Source organism: Lissotriton helveticus, chromosome 1_1 (assembly GCF_964261635.1).
Source record: "Lissotriton helveticus chromosome 1_1, aLisHel1.1, whole genome shotgun sequence".
NCBI classification, from domain to species: Eukaryota; Metazoa; Chordata; class Amphibia; order Caudata; family Salamandridae; genus Lissotriton; species Lissotriton helveticus.
In genome coordinates, this window is record NC_136057.1 from 1,856,475,289 (window position 1) to 1,856,497,784 (window position 22,496).

The 22,496-nt window shown below is 47.2% G+C and overlaps 1 protein-coding gene across 1 annotated transcript in view; it reads right to left on the reverse strand.

The window, feature by feature from the left end:
* Positions 1-22,496, reverse strand: part of TSEN15 (tRNA splicing endonuclease subunit 15) — a 169,212-nt gene that overhangs the window by 63,939 nt on the left and 82,777 nt on the right. Inside the window, exon 3 of the mRNA XM_078659219.1 lies at positions 2,214-2,349. Coding sequence (XP_078515345.1) covers positions 2,214-2,349 — 136 coding nt within the window. The remainder of the gene's footprint in view (positions 1-2,213; positions 2,350-22,496) is intronic.

Below are 22,496 nucleotides of genomic sequence, written 5' to 3' on the forward strand. Positions count from 1 at the left end.
GAGAAAGAGTCTCACCTAGAAGCAAATATAGGGATCAGAGTATCACCTTAGAGAATTCACAGCTATCTGCCTGACGTCATGTGTTTTTTTTGCTCTTCAAAAAGTGTTCGACCTCCCCAAACTTGCCTTTACAAGCTGTTGCTCACTATATCCTAGAAAGATTGTCCACACTTCCACGACTCCCCATAATATCCCCTCAAAGTGGTGGGAACTCCTAGGTTTCCTGGTGTCCATCCGCAGTGTTGGAGGCCAGAGGCGAAGCATGATCTGCGAATGCGCTCCACCAGAGAGCTTTAAATATGTCTTCACGTCCGACAGGACCTCATGAGAATGCAGCATTCATAATGCTTGCGGTCGGCACTGTGTAGTTATTCCAACACTGTGATATGGGTTTCTACAAGCTCCAACAAAGCCACAGGTGCAACTAAACACATTGCATCCCACAGGGCGGAGACACATACCATGGGGAGGGTATTCCCAGGGAAAGACTGGCAATCAATGTTTCTGTGGTCTGCCCTCCTCCATAAACACTGCCTACAAACTATCCAAAATATAGAGGCGATTGGAACTTCTAGATTATCCACCCTACACCTCTTTTGTTAGCTGAATACACTGTCTTTGTCTCCTGTCCACAAGGTCACTGGTGTTCTCCCTACCTTCACAACCAACTAAACCTTATAAGAGACCGTTAACTATCAAATCCCTTTGGGTAATACATGGGATTCTGTATTCCCTGTAAAAAAACATCTCTAATTACTTGGTTATGTATTATTCTCACTGAAAGCCACTAGAATGAATTTCAGATTCTAAATGTGATAATTCACTACTATTTGAAGTAGCAACAGTTGTTAATAAAAGCTGTTGCTCACTGTTGCTACATCATAAATGAATCAAGCAAACACAAGGAGATGATGGACGGGGCACTGAAACTTTTTAGACACTCATCCCAGGCGACAGATATGGGTTGAATCCATCACCGTTCTTTAGCTCACTTTGCCAACTCAGTTCAGACCCAGCCATATGCAAATCAGTCTTGACCCTCTGCCTCATGGGAACAGTCCAGCCCGAACTGCCAAGTCAGATCTTCCCTGGACCGGAAACAAGCATCCTGGGACCAGTTTTTGGGTAACATCCCTCATCAGCCAGGCTAGTTTGAATCCAGTGGCAACGTGAGCAAGGGAACCCTTAAGGTTTCAAGGCTCTGGGGACGGCAGGGATATTAAGTGAGCTACTGACCAGAGTCACATGATGCTGAGCTGAGCTGCCGCCGGGGATCAAACTGTGATCCATGTGCTCCGAAGTTAGCCGCTATGACCTCTGCGCCACACCTCTCCCTGACGTGAGGAGGGGCCGTGTTATGTATGGACCCCCCATTATTTCTGTGCCCCTGCAAAGCAGTTGAAAGCAAGGACAGATGATTTTGAGGGCTATACATAACATAGTATAGATGGGTAAAAAGTGAATTACATGTGACGTACCCAGTCGACAATTATATAGAAATGAAGTAGCAGCTCAATTGTAATAACTGATTACAGTTGAGTCCTGATATCACAATGCCTGCTGCCAGGACCAGCAGCCAAGATGAAAGGCAGGTCACGGAGCAAAATTACAGCAGCCATTTAAACTAAAACAAGCCCTTGCTTTTTGTTCTTCTGATCTATTTTTCTAAAATGAACAGTGATCAGCAGACAGACTACTTATGGCAGTATGTTTTTGCACAATACAGGTTATTACAGGAAAGACAATTATTCTGTATGCTTCCCAATTTTCTGTTCTGAGCTACAGTATTTTGAATCAAATTTACACAAAAAGATCAATATCTCTCTGAGACAAATTAATACCTGCTTCAAAGTGAGATTAATTTCACACTGCAGATTCTGCTTTTATTCTTAATGTTTGCAATTATACCAGGTCTTTCATATGACAGATCAATACATCAAGGAATGAAACAGATTGTGGGGAGAGCAATGATGTGACCAGGCATTATAAAGAATAAAAAACATGCTCTACTTTAAATTAAAATGCTAGCGCACGCCACCTCAAGAGTTTCACAACCTTATAAAGGAAATCTGCCTTTGACCTCAATAGTCTATATTGTCACAAACTCCTCTGTGAGATGGAATATCCCTATAATGTACGGCGGGGAGTACTTTGTCCCATATATAATTTAAGAGCCAGTCACGAGCTGTTTAACAGCACAACTAGTTACTCACCTCTCGTGACTATAGGAAATTCCAATTGACGTTGGCACCACAACCTGGGGGCACTGCCCTTCCTTCTCCCGCGCACAGAGACAGATTAACTGCAGGTCTCTGAGCGCCTTGTACCGCACCTCATGCCAGTTCCGCCCTATTGGGAGAAGGCAAAGAAAAAGTTAGCCAGTTAATTAGTTATCACAGTTTTAATAGCCATGCTGGTGAAGAGTGAGAAGTTATAAAACCAAGACAGAGTTACACCACTAAAATAGATTTTTCTTTACCCTGCCATCCATAATGTATACACAACAATACCCTTCAGTAGGATTAGGCCAGTGCCAATGAGTAGGAAAGGTGAGAGGGAGGTGTTCTGCTTCCATGGTTTCAGATTACACTACAAAGCCTCTCAGACCATCAGAGGGATGGGGATGTGGTCTTGGATGATAGGGTTGGCAGACTGCCCCTTTAGCATCTGCCCTTTGGAGCTTGGGCTTCAATTATTTCTTTGCTCTCCACTGCCCCAGTGGCTGTGACCAGAGAGGGTTTGTTCAAAGAGTTGCCCTGAGTCAGTCAGAGCAGGTGATCTTGGTTGTGGTGGTGGTTGGCTCAAGGCCGCCAACCTGCAGGCAGGCCAGGGGTGGCCTCACCAGTACCAGTGCTGGCGGCTCTTCTACAGGCGGTGTGGTCCCAGGATCGTTTGTGAACCCTGAGATAATGCAAGCCACACTGTAGGATGCTCTTCTTGCAGTGATCATTGTTCCTGGTTTTTAGCTGCCATCAGGATTCTAGTCTGAAACTGCATCTCGAACTTCCCTCTGGGTTGGCAGTCCATGAGCAGAACCGGTTTACTGAATTATGCCTGAGGCTCTCACTCCTCTTCTCTGGCTTACTAGCAAGTTAGACATTTGCCTCTAGGTATTAGCGAGTCCAGACGTTGAAGCCAGGGTGGGCGCACAGGGATTCCTCTACACTGGCGCCCTTGGGCATCACAAGGGTGATGGATGGAATACTTGAAATAATCTCCACCACTCGTAAGCATTCCATTCCATCATTTTAGGTCTCACTACAGACAGCATTTGCTGTCTGGGAAACCTATGTTTCCAATACCTTAAAAATGTACACATAAGAAGTAGAACAGACACAGGGGCTGATGAGCCACCTCGCTTCTGCCATTCGTTTTCTTGGGTTTTTCATGGTTTCCTATTGCTTGGATGGGCTGTCCATCAAGAACATAACATTTCATGGCTGGTTACGTTGTTCCCATTAGGTTTTGAGGATGGGCTCAAGTAGTCCTTATTTTAGACTGTGGAAGCAACATGATGTATAGCTTGTAATTTAGTCCGTGGGAATCCTCGGATGTATTTCATTTACTGACATGATGAGATTTTAATTTCACGTTTATGCAGTTTCTGTTCATGGCAAGTTAAGGGCATTCACTACTCATTGTCGCAAGGATATCATCTGTTTTACTTTGCTGTCTTGATAACTCTTGTTCACACAGTAAACATTAGAACAAACATAAGCTTACTTTAAGATGCACCAAAATAACACTGGCACACTGTTGAAAGTATCTACTATTCAATATTATGCTATTTTCGCCTTTTACGTTCACCACTTAGAATGCCAACTTCATCCTTCGACTCCTTTTTTAAAACACCCTTCTTTGAGGGCACTGCTTAACCCTGATAATGAAGTGTATTCAACAAAGGAGCCTTAGTCCCACATTGTTTAGCCAAAGAGGTTGCTTCATTTTTTTTTTTTTCCAAAGACCTTTATTGTACAGAGTGCATCTTACACAGCTTATAGCTTACAACCCCTCGGGGCCAGCCGCGCGAGTCAATAGTCAGATGAGATGGTATCAGGTGAACACAGCCGTATGGCCGACAACCCGGAGGTCCGGCGGCGTAAAATATTACTTGGCAGCACTTACATGTAATGAACCACAGATCCTGGTGAGTTAACAGGTCCAGAGTTTTTTATCTATTTGTAGAGCGCCAGTGGCGTGTCATCATTGTCGCCAGTCGGGCAACAGCCCGCCCCCATGGATGAATTATGTGGGCAAGTGTGTCGGTGAGTTTCTTTTTCCCATATGGGTGCGGGGAGGTTAAATTGAAGGGTGGTTCTATGCAATATTGCAAGTGTGTCAATGGGCGAGCATCCATGTAATTTACTATTCCTAGTGGTAGAAGCTCGTGTTGGCGGCAGCATTCAGTAGGGATCGCCAAGGTGTCCAATGGTGTACATACAACGCGTGTGGAGTCTTTGTCAACAAACTCAAGAGAGCCTGGTCAAGGAACAGAACCAGTGCCTTAGTGAGCATCTAAACCGTAACATGGGGAGGTATATACAAAAGGAAAAGGAGGCACAGGTGGGTGTGTCTATGTGGTTGAGGGAAAGGGAGCAATGTTACTGTGTTAGCGTGGGTCTGGTGGTCAGGGAGTGAGATACATCAGATAGGTAGCGCGGTGACATAGGGGGGGGGGCCTCTACCACAGGGGCATAATGAAGACACCTCAAGAGGGCGGTCAGCGGGCGGCTGAGTCCAGTCTGCATAGTGGGGATCTGGGGTGAGAAGGTGGCGGTGGGGCAAGAAGCGGTTCATTGCTAACAGCAGGGCACATGTTTCAGGCAGCACGGGGTATGAGTGTGGCACGGGCGAGATGCTGCGCTTTGTGCGCAGTGTGGCAGGGGTGTGGAGGCATGGGTTCCAGATTGCAGCACCCCGTCGGCGGGGGGGGGGGGGGGTAAGCAGGGGGGTGGGGGGAGGGAGTGGCGGGTATAAGCGTGTTTCACGGTTTCTTTTGTGAGGGTGCGGTGGTCGGGCGCAGACCCCATCAGGCAATCCCTTGCTCCAAGCATTTCTGTTGGAAGGATTGGAGGATGCCGTCCCAGTAATGCGCAATGGGGAGTTTCCTAAGTCCTGCCGTCTCTTCCCGTCGTAAGACTACGCCCTCCGCCCGTGCCCAGTTGGTAAGGGATAGGTACCAGTGCCGTATGTGTGGAGGTGTGTTGGCTTTCCACCGCTTAGTTAGCAGTGGTTTGGCCGTGAGCAACCCGAGGTCCCAGTATCGGGCCGGCACCTTGTTCAGCTTTGTGCGTTTATACAGGCCCAGGATGCAGGCTTCCCAAGTTCGTGGCACGTGTTCGTTAGTCCAGTGTGTGACTAGCGCTGTTACCTCATCCCAGTAGAGTTGGATGTTGGGGCATAGCCAAAGCATGTGTAGGAGATCGGCACCCACCAGGGAGCAGCGACTGCAGGCGGTATCTGTAAATGAAAAGTATCTGTTGATTTTGTCCGGTGTGAGATAGGCACGGTGTAATATGTAGAATTGTATGATTTTGAAGCGAGGGCTACGCGGGACGTTAACCGGCCCGGTCAGTACCATTGCCCATTCCTTGTCCGTCCAATCCCTCCCTCTGTCCGTCGCCCATTTCTCTCTCAATGGCGAGGTGGTGGGTTGTGTGTGAATCAGGAGAGCCTGTGCTGGCCAATGTACTACATGGGAGCCATTGCTCATGGCGTGTAGGTATTGTATGAAGTGGTGCGTCGGCAGTTCCTCGCATATGTCACCCCAGGCAGCTGTCAATGTGCGGATGAGGGATGCGTGCATTAGGAATTGCCCAGCTGGGAGGGCCGTATCTTCCGTGAGGTTTGTAAAGGGGAGGAGAGCACCGTCAGTGTATAGGTCCCCTAGCGTTTCCACGCCTGCAGTGGACCAGCTGTCTAGCATTGCGTCCGTCAGCGCTCCAGTTGCCATGGGGGTGCCCAGCAAGGGTAGTATCGGGGCGTACGGTTTCGTTGTGCGAGTAAGTCGTAAGCATCGCTGGAAGCACCTGTGTGCCACCGCTAGGTGCATCTGTGGGGGACGAGGAGCTCGAGCCAGTGGATGAAACAGGGCGTGCACTTGTGGTTGAGACCAGGTGGTGACATCTGTGGCGGTGTCTCCCAGGTTCCTGCCACCCAGCCATCCCGACACCCACTGCATCTGCGCCGCTAAATAATATAGTTCCAGGTTGGGAACCGCTAGACCCCCTGAGTCAGTGGGCATGTATAGTTTCGTCAACGCCACGCGTGGTCAGCCCGCGTTCCAGATCAAACCGCGAAGTAGGACCTCGAGGTCCCGGAATATCTGGTTGGGGACATAGGACAGGATATTGGCAAAGTAGTACAAAAGTCTCGGCAAGACTATCATTTTCGCCAGAGTCACTCGGCTAGGTACGTTTAGTGGCAAAGTCCTCCAAAATCCAATTTGTGCCCGGATGGATGCGAGCGCTCGCATCAAGTTTCCTTCCAACACATCCGTGGGGTTGCGTTAGATGTAGATACCAAGATATCTAAACGTCGCGGGATACCATTGTAACCTTTCGCCTCCGATGCGTATGTCGCTTTCGGGGACGTCCGGGTTAAAGGAATAGGCCCCCGATTTGGCCCAGTTGACTCTGAAGCCCGACATCTCCTCGAAGGTGCGGAAAATGTCGGCGAGGGACTCCGGGACACTGGTCAAGTCTCTAAGCCGAAGAGGTTGCTTCATTACGGTATTTTCTTTCTAGGACGGCAACAGCAACACACTTACTTAAAATCGTTGCAAAATTATCAGACACTTCACCTAACAAAAAACTGCACTATTAGCTTTGCTACTGCACGTTTAAGAAAAGCGAGCGATCATGCACAGATGGCATTCCCTACAATAACAGTCAAGAGATTACATTTTGGGGGATCCATGTTATTGGTTTTGCCAGTGCTCGTTTTGCCTGGCCATGCCACTAACTAACAAGCATTTGCAATGCAATAGGTCTCGTATTAGGAAAGTTTGAGCTATTGGTATTGTAAATGACAATTTTTTAATTATTGTGTTGGTTTGGAAAATAGCTAAATTAATAGCTTTGTCATTGACAATGCCAATTGTTTTAACTTTCGCAAATGTGACACCTATAGCATTTGTACTGCAATATGTGTTGTATTTACGTGACTTAAATGTATTGATATTACAAATAACAACGGCTTTTAATTTTTTAAAATAATTAATACTTAAATGAAAGTTATTGTAATTTATAATGGCAATAGCTTAAACTTTTGTAAATGACTTTTGTGAAGATTATGTTCAGTGTATTTTATTGTGACAAAAATCCAAGAACAGAAGTGAAATATTAACATCTTTTTGTGACATTTGTAATAAAGCTTGAAACATTGAGAGAACATATTTGAACCAGTTGTTGTTGAATGGTTGCACAGATTGATGCTGTGGTGGTGCTGAGTGATGCGATAGATAGATAGAGTGAGTGCGATAGATACATAGAGGGAGGGTGATAGATAGAGGGAGGCCGATAGTGGTGGCCCCGAGTGATGCTGTGGAGGCCCTGAGTGATGCTGTGCAGGTCCTGAGTGATGCTGTGGAGGCCCTGAGTGATGCTGTGGAGGCCCTGAGTGATGCTGTGGAGGCCCTGAGTGATGCTGTGGAGGCCCTGAGTGATGCTGTGAAGGCCCTGAGTGATGCTGTGGTGGTGCTGAGTGATGCTGTGGTGGTGCTGAGTGGTGCTGTGGTGGTGCTGAGTGATGCTGTGGTGGTGCTGAGTGGTGCTGTGGTGGTGCTGAGTGGTGCTGTGGTGATGCTGTGGTGGACCCAAAGATGTGATTAAAGTAAAAGTAAAGGAAGAAAAACGACGTGTTGCACAATCTGCATGCTCAAATCGATATGTGTAAAGAATAAAAGACTTGATCACCACCACCAAGTGCACAATGCACTATAACATGTGTTAAAAACAAGGGCATATTAGCCCAAATGAATAAATATACCTTATGTGGCGCAATAAATCTCGGCTATCAAAATAGACAGCTGTGGCAATATCCTAAGCGACCAACTGCTGGTGAGAGAGGCTAGATTGGCTTCGTGTGTGACTGGCTACTTTTAATTATTTTTAACACTGTATTTCCACATTTGTGATTAGCGCTTTTCAGCGCTAGCGCTCTGCCTGTATTGTGCTGATTTTAAGAGCACACCTGCTACATCTTGATCTTGATCGCCGCTCTCGGCGCAACGCATGTAATTTGACCGCCTCCCTTGGCGCAACGTCCTTGAACTAAATACCTGCATCTCTTTACTTGTATTTCGCTGTCCCCGGCTCCTGGCACCGATCCGCCACGGCTTGTGCCGTTTGCAGCGGCGGTGGCCACACGAGCGCACACTCACTTCCGCCCTGCATCCCCACTTCCGCCCTGCTGGCCAATTGGCAGGTGAGCGGTCTAGTGGATTGTATTGCTGGGTATATTTAAATCGAGCTTTTCTTCAGTCCGGGGCTAACTGCTGGTGAGAGAGGCTAGATTGGCTTCGTGTGTGACTGGCTACTTTTAATTATTTTTAACACTGTATTTCCACATTTGTGATTAGCGCTTTTCAGCGCTAGCGCTCTGCCTGTATTGTGCTGATTTTAAGAGCACACCTGCTACATCTTGATCTTGATCGCCGCTCTCGGCGCAACGTATGTAATTTGACCGCCTCCCTTGGCGCAACGTCCTTGAACTAAATACCTGCATCTCTTTACTTGTATTTCGCTGTCCCCGGCTCCTGGCACCGATCCACCACGGCTTGTGCCGTTTGCAGCGGCGGTGGCCACACGAGCGCACACTCACTTCCGCCCTGCATCCCCACTTCCGCCCTGCTGGCCAATTGGCAGGTGAGCGGTCTAGTGGTTCTCTCCCCTTGTGTACTTAATGACTCAATGGCGGAAGCGCAGCGGACGAGCGCAGCGGGAGCGCCGACTTCGCGCCGAAGTCGTGCCAAAGTCCTGCCCGTCTGCGCCCGTCTGCGCCCGTCTGCGCCAGCACGGCCCCAGGGCCTAGCTCCCCTGCACACATTCCTCTCTCCTACTCTCGTTCCGCCCTATTGCTGCTGCGGAGACCACTCTGCCCCTCGCATGCCGTTCTGAACTGTCAAAAGGCTCCCATATCCTGCTCCCACTGCTCCCTGGCCTTGGACTCCCTCGAATCAAGCACCGACAGCTTGTCGTCCTCGTTCTGGAACTTCCCCTCCCCTGTGCGCACTGTACCCCCCACCTCACACAATTCCTCACCAGATCTGACCTTCATTAGCATTAACTGTAGGTCGCTCCCAAAACACAAGAGAGATATTTTTGACCTCCTGGAGACAGATCGTCCTGCTGCCATGTTTGTGACCGAAACCTGGCTTAATGACAGCTCTGGCCCTGATATTGCCATGGCTCTCCCCAATGATTATACCTACGTGGGGCGAAATCGAGCGCTTAAAGACGGCGGGGGAATTGCTGTCATTTTCAAGAGAGAATTCTCCTGTAAATGGGAAGACCTTGACCTCCCTAACTGTGAAGCGGGCTTGTTTAAATTAACTCTCTCTCCGCAGTTTACCTTAACAGGTACCCTGATTTACCGTCCGCCGGGGTCAGCTAGCGGCTGGGCTGCTGCACTTCCCGAACTCATCGCTCCTTTTCTTGCACAATCTACCAATTTCACTATTGTTGGGGATCTAAATATTCATTTTAACTCTGTCTCGTGTGCCATTGCTAAACGCCTCATACAGGATCTTGAAGCTCTTGACCTACATCTCCTTAATTCCGACCCTACTCATAAGGCCGGTAACCTCTTAGACCCCATCATTTCCAACCTGACAAGTATCTCCTATCAATCTTCTACTCCTGTTCTCTGGTCAGATCACTTTGTTGTTAATTTCTCTATTAAAACATGTGTAGCTGAGACCTTCAGGCCTGACCCTCCCCATAAAGCTAGCAGGAACTGGAAACGCCTAGATCTAGATAAATTAAACTCTCTCCTTGCCAACTCCACACCGTCAGTTTCCAACATAACTATTAAAGAGCTGCCCGCCGTTAGATCGTGGCTAACTACAGCTCTGGACTCCTGCCTCCCTACCCAAAAAAACAAATCTCAAGTTCATCACCCTCCTGCTCCCTGGTTTAATGACTCTCTACGCCTTGAAAAATCCAACTGCAAAAAATTGGAACGTCTTTGGCGTTCAAAGTATAACCCTGAACATAAAGCTAAATACAGGTCCGCTCTTAAAACCTACCATGCGGCATGTGACACCGCTAGAGCCAAATTTGCCAACAATACCATTCTTACGGCTCAAAACAGGCCCAAGGCCCTGTTTAAAATAGTTAAGGAGCTCTCAGGTGCTTCCTCTGCTCCTAAAGATCCCTGTCTAGACACTGCACAGTGTAATGCTCTAGCCAACTTCTTTCGTGAAAAGATTGATAAAATCTACGCCATTTTTAATTCCGCTCCTGCCGCCTCTACTCACGTTGCTCAAGATCCCGATAACTGTCCCCTGGACACTTCTCCCTGTTCCTTGCCTACCACTACCCAACTGCTCTCTTGGGATTCCATTTCTCCCACGCTCCTAAAAAAGTACCTCCAGGACATCAAATCTGGTTCTCCCCTTGACCCTTTGCCCCCTCAAGTTCTGTGCTCCCTCGACCCAGCTCCACTCCACATTATTTTAGATGTCCTGAATGCTTCCCTGGTAGAAGCGACTGTCCCTAATGAATGGAAGCACGCAATGGTGGTGCCATTATTAAAAAAGGCCAACGCAGACCCCAACAATCCCGCCAACTTTCGCCCTATCTCGTTGCTCTCTTGCTTCTCCAAGATTTTGGAGAAACATGTTAATTCTTTACTTAGCTCCTTTGTTGATTCCATCAATTTCCTTCATGGTTCTCAATCCGGTTTCAGGGCTGGCTTCTCCACAGAAACTACTCTTCTTGGCGTGTCAGAAACCATCAGACGCCAAGTGGATAATGGTGAGACGGTGGCACTCATCTTGCTTGACTTGAGTGCCGCTTTTGACACCGTCTCCCATTCCATCTTATTGTCCACCTTGGAGGCAGTTGGTGTCGGTGGTACCGCCCTGGCCTGGATTGCTAACTTTTTGTCTGACCGCACGTTTCAAGTTTTTTCTTCCACATCTGTATCATCTACTCTCCCTTCCTCTCACGGTGTTCCCCAGGGGTCTATCCTCAGTCCCCTTTTTTTCAACCTGTATGTGAGGCCTCTTGCGTTCCTGGCTGAACAAGCTGGCCTCACAATTTACTCCTACGCTGATGACACCCAAGTCATCTACTCACTGTCTACTAATAAAAACCTCCCCTCTTCCTCTCTCCAAGTTGGGCTGAAGCATATATCGGACTGGATGCTGAAGCACAAACTAAAGCTTAACGGGGATAAAACAGAGCTGCTCCTGTTTGGCCCTAACACCTCTCTCTGGGGCCCACACCATTGGCCTCCGGAGATGGGTCCTCTACCCACTCCATCAGTGTCTGCTCGCAATCTTGGTGTGATCTTCGACAACCAACTTACTTTCAAACAACACGCTGTGAAGGTTGCAGCCACCTGTACTACCATCATCAGGTGGCTGAGAAAGATCACATGGATGTTGCCTACAGACACCTTGAGGACCGTCGTCCAGGCTCTTGTCATCTCACGCCTGGACTATGGGAACATCCTTCTCTTAGGTGCTGCCAAAGAGGTAACCAGGAAGTACCAGGTGGTACAGAATATGGCAGTCCGCCTGATTTGTCACCTTCCTGCCAGATCTTCGGTCACTCACCACAGGCGGAACCTGCACTGGTTGCGCATTGAAAGCAGAGTGCACTTCAAAGCACTCTGCTACATGCATAAAATCATGACTGATAGAGCCCCCCGCTATCTCTCTGCTCTGGTTCAGCAATACATCCCCCCCGTACACTCAGGTCCTCATCACAGAACAAATTCAAAATTCCACGGATCAACAGAGCCAAAATGGGAGGCCGTTCGTTTGCTCTGCTGGCCCCATCCTTATGGAATTCTCTTCCTCAGTCTCTGCGCACGGAATCGTGCTTTCTGAAATTCCGTAAGGGAATAAAAACCTGGCTCAGTTTGCTCTAGCGCCGGGAAACCTCCGGGTAGCTGCGCGCTCAATAAATGTAATAATACATAAATAAATAAATAAATATCTGCTGTAATAGCAGGGAAGTATATTAGTTTGTATCCTGGCCTTAGTTATTAAAAACCAACCGCTTTCTGTATGTTACAGCTACATTTCTTATGGGCAATTAAACCCAAATAACAATCTCACCTAATGAGCAGGAACGTGCTGCCTCTATTTAGGAAGATAAAAACCAGCCGCTTCCCCAATTTAAATAAAAATGACCTCAACAAAGGGTTCTAGCAACCTTAAAATTGCACCCCATTTAGAGAGTCGACAAGGTCACCAAAGCAAGAGCAGGAAAAAAAGATCGCTCAGCATGAAAACAAAGTCGATCTCACACTTGTCAAAGTTAGATGGAAGCTGTGTTGGCGTGAACATGCTGACGCACCTTACCGTTTGTGATTGGCAGGATCACGGTTCAAAATGATCACATTTTAGAGAAATAACGTTGATTAATTACTTTGTAATCTAGAGCCTGTTGCGAGTCCGGGGGACCTTACAAAATTGCACATGGAATAACATTCTAGAAATAAGTAATTAAAAGATAGCTTGGGTCAGGCGGTTGACAAGGCCAGATCTGTGACTCAAGGGCGCCTTCCCTTCATCCCTCCCACTTGTGCTTTTGATGTTGAAGGAACAAAAGGCCTCACTCACACCCTTCTGAGGTGCTCAGGAGAGGAGGGGCTTTGCAAAAGAGATTTAGGTGGAGCTAAGATTACTTCTCCCCCACTGCCAGCGCCGACAAGTTCCATGAAAGTGAAAAAAAAAAAAAAAAAGTAAGCGTAACATTGTACTTTGGTCTAAAAAGAGCAAAAACTAAACCAGCTACAATGTTGATGGGGTCACGGTGATTATAGCAATCCTCTTCTTGCAGCTTGATATGCAAGCTTCCTGCTGAGCAGTAGTAATGTCCCTCAAGGCAGCCATTTACAGGCGGTGCGCTCACTGCAAATGTTGAGTAAACACCGGCTGGTATTATCGCGTCTGGCCATTATCTGATAGTTACTGCATGGAAAAAACGTTATGCCCTTTGAACTTAGCACTACAAAACAGAGCCCGCAAAGCTGAACGGTGTATGCAGAGACTAAAGTCGTGGTATGCTGAGGAAAGTTGCTACTCTGCCCCTGCTTGGCTTTGTCTCGCCTGCCTCTGATGCCTCCCTACCCTCTTCCGTGAATTTGAAGCAGCCAGCCCAACGTGGTCTTGCTGAAAGACCATGGAGGTAGAGACCGGGGAAATGGAGAGTGTTGTGTGTGGGGAGGGGTGGGGGCGAGGTTCTGCCATTTATAAATCATCAACGTGCATCGGGCCCACACATCTCTCTGCACATACATCGCATAGCCAGACAATCGCATAGCCAGACAACATGCCCAGCAGACAGTCCCAGAAACGTAGATCTCACCAAGAACACTTGCATTGTGTACATACCTCAAACAGCCATTGCTCATACAATACTGAGGAGGGGACACGCACCTATTGCACAGGCGTTACCGACATGCGCTCGGGGAGCTCTTATACTGCACACCCGCACCGTGCAGGAACACGCATAGGTACAGTCTTTTTGTTTGTAATCGTAAACATTGCGCACGTACCTCAATTTGTTGCATAGACAAATGCCTACAGGAATTGCGCAAGCAAGCGCGCGCACACTTGATGCGCCTGTACACACGTACGCGGAGACAGGCACATAATATGTCTGTGGTTTTCAAGATTAAAGACCAAGCTTGAAATTATTTCGATTCTGTGGTGTGTTAGCCGACTAGAAAACGGAAGGGTCCATGGGCATGACGATCCGCCTCCATTGATAAGGTCTTGGGCAATGTTTTGTATATACAACTGCATGCTTTCAGGAAAGAGCTAGTGAAAAGTTGCATAGTGTGCGGTTGTGTAAACTAGATCTCTTTGAGGTGCTTTGCATTTGAAGAACGGGATGAAGGGAGTTGTAAGGAAAGAAAAAGGAAGAAACAGAAAACGATAAGTGGGGGGGTGAAAAGGAACAACAAGCATTATCGGAAAAGCCGGTGCCGAAGGAGTAAGGCGGACTACTGCTGCAGGGGCGGTGTGCGCTCTGAGGGAGGCGAGGGGCTTCAACAAAACCATATGGAGTGCAGCAGGGGGCGGAGCGGATCGCTTTGAAGTAGCTCACGGCCTGGCGGCCGTGAAAGTGAGAGCAATTAGGGGGAGGAGAAGTGAGGCCAGCGCGCACTGCACACGATGGGGAAGCCTGTGGGAGGGTGGCTGATTGCTTTGATGTGGAGAGCATCAGGAAAGCTAAACTAGCAGGCGGATGGGAGCGCGTTTACGAGACCACATGCACTTGTGGAAATCCGCCGGCTGGTTTAGCTTTCCTGATGCAACACTAAAATTCTCCCCTATCCATTCCTGCGGAATGGGATAGGCTCGACCTAAAAAGACCAGTGTTAAGGAAATCAGTCTTGGCCTCATTTTGATTCCTATAGCCCAGCGAGTTCGGACCCAGAGCTGGGCATACCTTTCCTACCAGGGGAGACTCACATACACGGTAAAAAGAGATGGATAGCATGACGGGAGTATCATCATCAAAATAACTTTATATGATTCTTGTGAATCCTAAAAGTTTGCAAATATACAGGAAATATATAAAAAATACAATTAAAAACTATTCAGACCTCGAAGCTGCGTGAAGATAAGATATGGTACAGATGGACCTACCCATTTCGGTTGAGCTTCGAACTCAACAACAAACAGCGCCATATCACGGATCTAAAAGAAGGACTGGTGCTCCTGGGCCTCACCCCAGAGGTGTCGGAGCCGGCTCATACCACAACTCAAGGTAGCGTACAATGTGGCCCACCGGTCTGCCTGGTCTACAGGCTCACGTAGGAACATGTGAGAACTTCGCCTTCCTAGTCTAACCCTCGAATCGGCGATGACGCTGTCTGATCAAGACGTCTCACCGTGACCTTGCAAGGGCAGTCATTGCCCTGTGCTTCATCAGTCATGGCGGCACCAGCTGGTACCACCGCTCACGCGGACTCAAATCTAGCACCATGGGTCGTCTGCAAGGTCAATTCTGCGATCATCATCCTGAACTGATCAGTTGCCTGGATGTCTGAGCATCGATCCGATCTGCTGACCGAACAATGTTGTGCGGACCCTTCCCCTCGGACGGGGCTGAGGGGAGAGATTAGATGTGGCTCACTCCTGCTTCAGCTTGGTTCCGCTCCCTAAATATCCCGGGGACCTGGAACCCTTTGTGACCTCGAGTCCTGAGCTTCTGTCAGACGCAGGTGGACTAGGGGCAAAGACACCACACTTCTGTAAGTTGTCTCTCAGACTTGCTGATACCATTATATCCATCTAAATACGCAATTTCAAATAATGGTCGGGATCGGCTTGGACAGGGACCTCGGTAGTGACGTCCCCCCAAGTTCCAGTGGGTAGTTCTTCCTTTTTCCCACCGGAACATGTTAGCGGTTCTTTACCTGCAGTTTTTGTTACTGTTATCTTTTGTTCTAATGGGGGGGGGGTGGCGGCTTTTTAATGCTTTCCTCTGAGGATTTAAGAAGCTCTACTGTACTTATGGGCAATACCTGTTTGAGGGACACACACATCTGGAAATATACCACTCCCCACGACATGACAAGGCCACTAGCAGCAACAGAGAGACATTGTTCCCATGCTAAATAGAGGACTATAACCATTGGTTCATGGAACGTAAAGGGGCTTAATTCACCCCAAAAACGCCAAAAGGTCTGGAAATGTATTTCCGATCATCATCTCGATCTAGTGGCCATGCAAGAGACACATCTAGCTAGGGCTGAGGACAATCACTTCCGACACAAGCAGTACCCACTGATATACCGGTCCTCTGCACTTACGAACCATAGGGGGTTGCACTCCTTTTTCAATCCTCCATGAAATTCCAACCACTGGATGTCCAGATCGACAAAGACAGCCATCTGGTTATGGTCAAAGGCATCCTGATGGGTAAACTGTGTACCTTCGTAGCAGTTTACGCACCTAATACAGGGCAAACAGGTTTCTTTAACACATTAGCGGGGAAAATCCAAGACTTTGCAGAGGGACCAACAACGTTTATGGGAGACTTCAATCTGACATGGTGGAAAGATCTGGATAGTACCCACTCACAACGTTCTGACTTACGTTCGTTCTCCGTGGAGACTAAGCAACACTTACAAGACCTGGGACTCCTAGAAGCCTGGCGCACTCTATATCCCCAGTCTTGTGACTACACGTTTTATTCTCATGTTCATCACACATACTCCAGTCTCGATTACATATTCATTAGCCAGAACCTGCTGGGATTGCTTCAAGACGCCAAGATATTCCCGCTTTCAGTGTCTGATCATGGCCTAATATCAATATGTATGGCCTGGAATAGTAATGTCTCAACCACTCTCAAATGGTATTTTCCAATCTCTCTTACACGCGACAAAGTACTCTGTAGTGCACTGAGAGATTCAATCACAATTTTTTAACAATAATAACCCAGAAGACACATCCGAATACACAACTTGGGACACGTTTAAGGCAGTCTTTAGGGGGAAATGCATTGCTCTTAACTCAACACTGAACAAACAGCGGACCCAGGAGAGGGAAGCTCTTGAAAAGAAATTGGCTTCCACCGAACATACACATAAGACACATCCCACAAGGGAGACTCTTCGCAAATTGACTGCCCTGCGGGGCAAACTTAGAGTTATTTACAACAATAGGGCAGAACTTACTTTCTTTAAACTCCGCCATTCCTCCTATACCCAGGTGGGAGGGGGGCAGGAACCTAGCTGGGATTGGGCAGGGCTCCCCTTCTTAAAGCTGACCGGAGCCCGGGGTCGTGCTTCACCTTGCCTCTCCCACCTGAGGGGTGGGGTTGGCACAGGCTGGCACACCCCCTTCCAGACGTAGGCTAATCCGCCAGTCTTCCCGCCAGAGTGGGGGTCAGAGCTGGTGGGGGCCTGTTGCTGGGTACAGCAAATGGTCTGGAGAAGCTCACAGAGGCGGCATGCCTTTGAAGCTACCCCCTGCCCATCCTGGGGAAGGAGACCTAGCACCTCGCCCAGGAGGTGCATTGTTGCAGGCCCAGGACAGTGGGGGCTCTACACCCAGGGGTCCAGCAACATGTCTGCTGTGTGGCAGCCTAGGCAGCCTCTCAGTCCAGACGTGGGTTGTAGGTTACGTTTCAGCGAGCATCTCTAAGATGCCCTCTGGTGCATTTTACATTAAACCTCACACTGGCACCAGTGCGGGTTTAATGTGCTGAGCAGTTTGATACCAAATTTCTCAGTCTTCAGTGAAGCCATCATGGTGCTGTGGAGTTCGTAATGATGACCTCCCAGCACCATATACTCTTAAATGGAAGCACTGCACTTACAGGGCCCAGAAATGGCCCTGGGTACTGTAGGGGCACAGGGCTCATGCACCTGTGCCCACACCACTGGCATAGGACACCCAGCTAGAGGGGTGACTGATGTATGCCAGGGCAGTGGGGTTGTGGGCATGGAACGCAGGGATGTGTGCCATGTCGACTATCTGTTTAGTTTTGTACATAGACACTCAGCCTGCTAAGGCAGGGTGTGGGTGTCAGGGTACAGGGCCACTAAAGGATGCACAATAAGTGCTGCATCCCTTAGGGGTCTCCTCTGGTCACCATGCCCTGGGTACCCAGGGTACCATTTACTAGGGGCTACTAGGTGGCCAGAGATGCCAATTGGGTTTTGTTTCAACACAGCTTTAGGGAAGGAATACAGGCCCTGGGCACCTGGTTGGCAGGAGCCCAGGGCACACTCAGTCAAAGCACATCAGAAGTTCAGCAAAAAGTGGGGGCATACCAAGGCAAGAAAGATGGCACTTTCTTACCCACCCCCAAAACAAAAGGTGATGAGACTAATCTTGCCCTAGGGAGTCTTCATTGTCTACGTGGAAAAACCTGGAAAGTCCATCTGCATTGGCATGGGCAGTCCTTGAGTGTGTGAAACCTTTTGCTGACTGAGTGTGTAAAACAAATGCTTTACACTGTCCTCTGGTACTGCCTTACTGCTTGACCAAGCTACCACTTTTGAGAGTAAGGTCAGCCCGGACTTCAACCTCTGTTATACCTCTGGGGGTTGGTGGTCTCTATACACATTGTACCTTACTTTGGTCCAGTACATATAGAGCCACTTTCTCACACACATTAAGACACTGTTCATTTGTTCCCATCGCCTTTCTAAAGCCATATTGGATGTAAGCTATCAATCCTGAGGCATTTGCCCACGACTCCAATCGTGCCAAAATCACCCTCCCATGACTTTACAAGTGGCTTCTATTTAGGAAATTGGCATGAAGCATGTGGGTCATTCCGGTTTCCTTTTTTAAAAATTGGTACTACCACTGCTTCCTTCCTTGATGATGGAATGTGGCCAACTATTACTGCTTTAAAAACATTAAGTAGTAGAGGTGCCCATAATTGAAGATTACTTTTAAGTAAATCTGGTCCTGGTGCTTTTAGAGATATGCCCTTAGCTATCGCATCTTGGACCTCACTTAGGGAAAGGGATAGACTTAATTCATTGGCAGATTGTAAATCAATACCTGTCTCATCCCTTTGTACTTGTATTGGTATGCCTCGAGGATTAAACATTTTTAGAAAACGGGATTCCCAAGCTTCACCTGTTATGGTCTAACCCATGCTCCTAGCATCAATAGAGAAGAGCGGGCGGTTTATAACCTCCCAAAAACTCTTAGGGGCGTTAAGGGAACTGGCTCTCTCTAGGTCCTCCCAGGCTGTTCTTCTTAATTCGTTTTTCCTAGAATTAATAACTTTTTTGTAAATCTGCCTCGCTGTCTTTACCTGGACCATATTCCAAGGAACCATTTGCAGGGCTTTCCTGAGATCTTTCTGCGCCTTGGAGCACTCAGCATTAAACCCTCTAAATTCAGGTAAATCCCACTTCCTATTAGGCTTATTTACGTTTTTGGCCACATTCACAAATTGATTAGAAAGACTGTATTACCATGTCTGAGGGGAATCAAAGGTTAGGCAGGTCATAAAATTACTTTGATTGTCTTTTAGAATGGTCTCCTCAAACTGCTTTGAGTCAACCGAGCTCCATTTTAGCCTTACCTCTTGATTACGATTGTATTTTAGTGGGCGTTCATCCCCTCTCACTTTCTGTGTTGTGACATACATGGATAAAGTAAGAGGATTATGATCGCTAGCGGGGTGTGGTTCAACAGCAATAGCGGGGTGTGGTTCAACAGCAAAGCTATCTACAAACCATGTGTGTTTACTGGATATTAGCATAAAATCAATTGTACTCGCACTACCTCGCCCTTGATAGGTTGGAAATTGCGCAGAGGGATTACTAACCACGGAATTCATCATACAAAGATCATTTACCAAAATGATGGTAGTCAGTGCGTCGCCCTGTGGTGTATGTTTAAAATGCGACACAAATTGGTTTTCTATATCAACTACCCCACACACTTCATGTGAGCTGTACGGACAAATGGTGCAGTTGAAGTCCCCCACCCAGATTAAACACAAAGGTTGATGATTCGTGGCCACATTATCAATCTCCTCTTTTAGTGTTTTAATGACCTCATTAATATTAGGGTCAAAGATATTGTAGAACCAATTAATTAATAACATTGTTACATCAATTAAATTAAAAATTACAATAAGCTGGTACCAGACAGAGTCTATTATGCTGTCTATCCTAATTAAATCATACATAAGTGAAATAAAAGTCACTAACCCTCCCTTGGCCATCCCTGCTGGTGATGGGTTTGCGTGTTTATTTAACGAGCGATATCCATCAATAGTGATTTCAGCCCGACCTCAGGTTTCTTGGAGACGTATAATATCAAAAGTCTTCATATATTGCAACCAGGCCTCATCTGTTAGTTTTGAGGAGATGCCCGCCATATTCCATGACATAAACCTCAAAGGACATGTAATGATATTCTGAACCCCAGGTACTTCATGGGCAATATCATGGTCATTAGGACTCCAAGCCACAGGCTCTTCAGCAACAATATTATTAACAATTAAATCATCTATTTCGATATTAGAATCCACCCTTATATCACCTGCATTCTCCGTGTGCAGATGCTGGTGAGAGTAAGAACTGGTATCATGCCAATTTATGGGTGATGTAGCCGCTATACAACCTGATTCTTTTATAACAGTCTCTGGAACAGTGACAGAAATAACAGTTTCCTCTGGATTATTCCTGGCTGTAGTTAGTCAGTCTATATTTGCAAGATCACTCAAAGCCTCATAATGGTTGGAATGAGACGGTGGAAAATGTAATTGTGCCACTACAGCTCTATCTTCTTCAACAATATGCCAACTAGCTCTTAATGGTTGATAGAAAAATCCCAAAAGGCAGGACAGACATCCCCCCCATGCTTTCGAAGCAATTCTCCACCCTATCTAATATGGTAATAACTAAGCCTGGAGATCTAAAGGTCAGAGCAATACAATCTACCTTGAGTGATTTATTAGATTTCCCCACCCATCCTATACGGCGGACCATTTTAAATTCTGCAAATAGCAACCTATTACTGATGTCTGTTCTAGCACTCAGGAAGTGAAGGGACTTATTCCTCAGAGTTGACCGGTGTTCCATAACTCCAGTTGCTAATAATGGAACATTGGCCAACACCACAGTATATGGTGTTGCTTCTGGGGGTAAGTGTAAGTTAGAGCCTGAGGGACCAGGAGATCTTTGACCACAGGATTGACTATTTGGGGCTCCTATGTTTCGGGGTTCTTCTACAGAAAAATTGCTAGGCTTAACTGTTCAGTTGTTTCCTGAATTATGTACCATCTGATTGTGCCTGGATGTTAGCCCTTCAGGCCGATGATGTATATCAATACCATTTGTGGATTGGTGTGTAGCCCTTGATTGGGAGGAATCAATCTGGCTCACTAATCTAGGGACAGGTTCAGAATGCTGTACATCTCCATCCCTGGCAACACCCCCAGCCACATCTGATCCTCCGGCTATAAAAGATAGAGAAGTATTAGGCAGAGATTTTACCAGAAAGTTTATCCGTCCCTCAATTTCAGTTCGTTTTTTAATATAGGGTCTAAGTGGGCTAAAATTACATGTTCTTATGTTTTCCTAAAAGAGTCTTCCAACTCTTGAGTGGTTGGAGCTTCCATATGTGCCGCATCATCCAGTGCTTGTCCTTGGTAAGCTCCTTAGTTGCGTCCTGTCTCAACATGTTTACTCCTAGGGCCCAGAAGCTTAGAATAGGAAAGTAATTTCAGCTACTGATAATTGCCCGGGCTGCATTCCAATCTATTACTTTTTAGGTTGTCCGTTTGGAAGTATCTTCCACATCCGGGCGTCAGTACATTGTGGGCAACAGCCAGTAGGTGCCCATTTTTTCTTGTAATGTGACCCAGCTGCACATGGCGACCCTGTAACGCTACAAATGGTACCTTGGCAGGGTGCCAAGGGAGTGGGTGAGAGGAACTGGAGGAAGAAGGGTGACGGGAGATAGCTATTTGACCAGAAATCCCTGAAAAAGTTGTCCTACAAGAGGCCAAGTCCCAGTATAAGAGCTCAATATTAAAGCACAACTCTCGGATGCTTATTGGTGACCAGCTACTGGGAGGAGAGGTAAATGAGGACTTGGTGTGTTTGGTTCACCTCCAGACTCCCTGACTGGATTTGCCTCCACTGCTATCAGTCAATAAACTACACACCTGAGGAGGCGCAGGGGACAAATAATGAATTTACAGATCCCCAGAGCTCCACCGTTTTATACGAGTTTGGAAGATTAATGCCCCAGGCCTCCAAGAGGGTGTTTGGTAGAATGGCCCTGAATAGACTTTCACAGGGTCTTCGATCAGTGACAAATATCTACACACCGTGACACAAAGCAGAAGTCTACCCTTTAGTGACTCCAAGAGCCCTCTAAGTGCTGAACATACTGCTTTATTTGGGCTGGAACTTTGAAGAGAGACAAGGTATTGACAGGAAACCTTACTGACAAAACCCAGAGGGGCATCATATTTTCAGTGACCCCACTGTGTCCGGAAGACCAGTGAAAACACATCAACAGCTCAACAAATCCTGTTTCTTGCAAAGTCTGTCGGCGGGAAATATAATAATCTTAAGAATTGCATCAAGTTGTACCTAGAACCCCAAAAGGAGAGCACTTCATCTATTCGGGCTCTCAGATGGCATATAAGACGAAAGTTGAGGCTGACCAAAATGGAAGACCTACAGCCGATGATTAGGGAAACACGAAACCAAATGTACATGTTGTTGAATGGTTAATAAATGTTACAGTGAAGATCTACTCAGGTGGATGGAAATCGTCTGAAGTGGAGACACATTGAGAGGCGTTA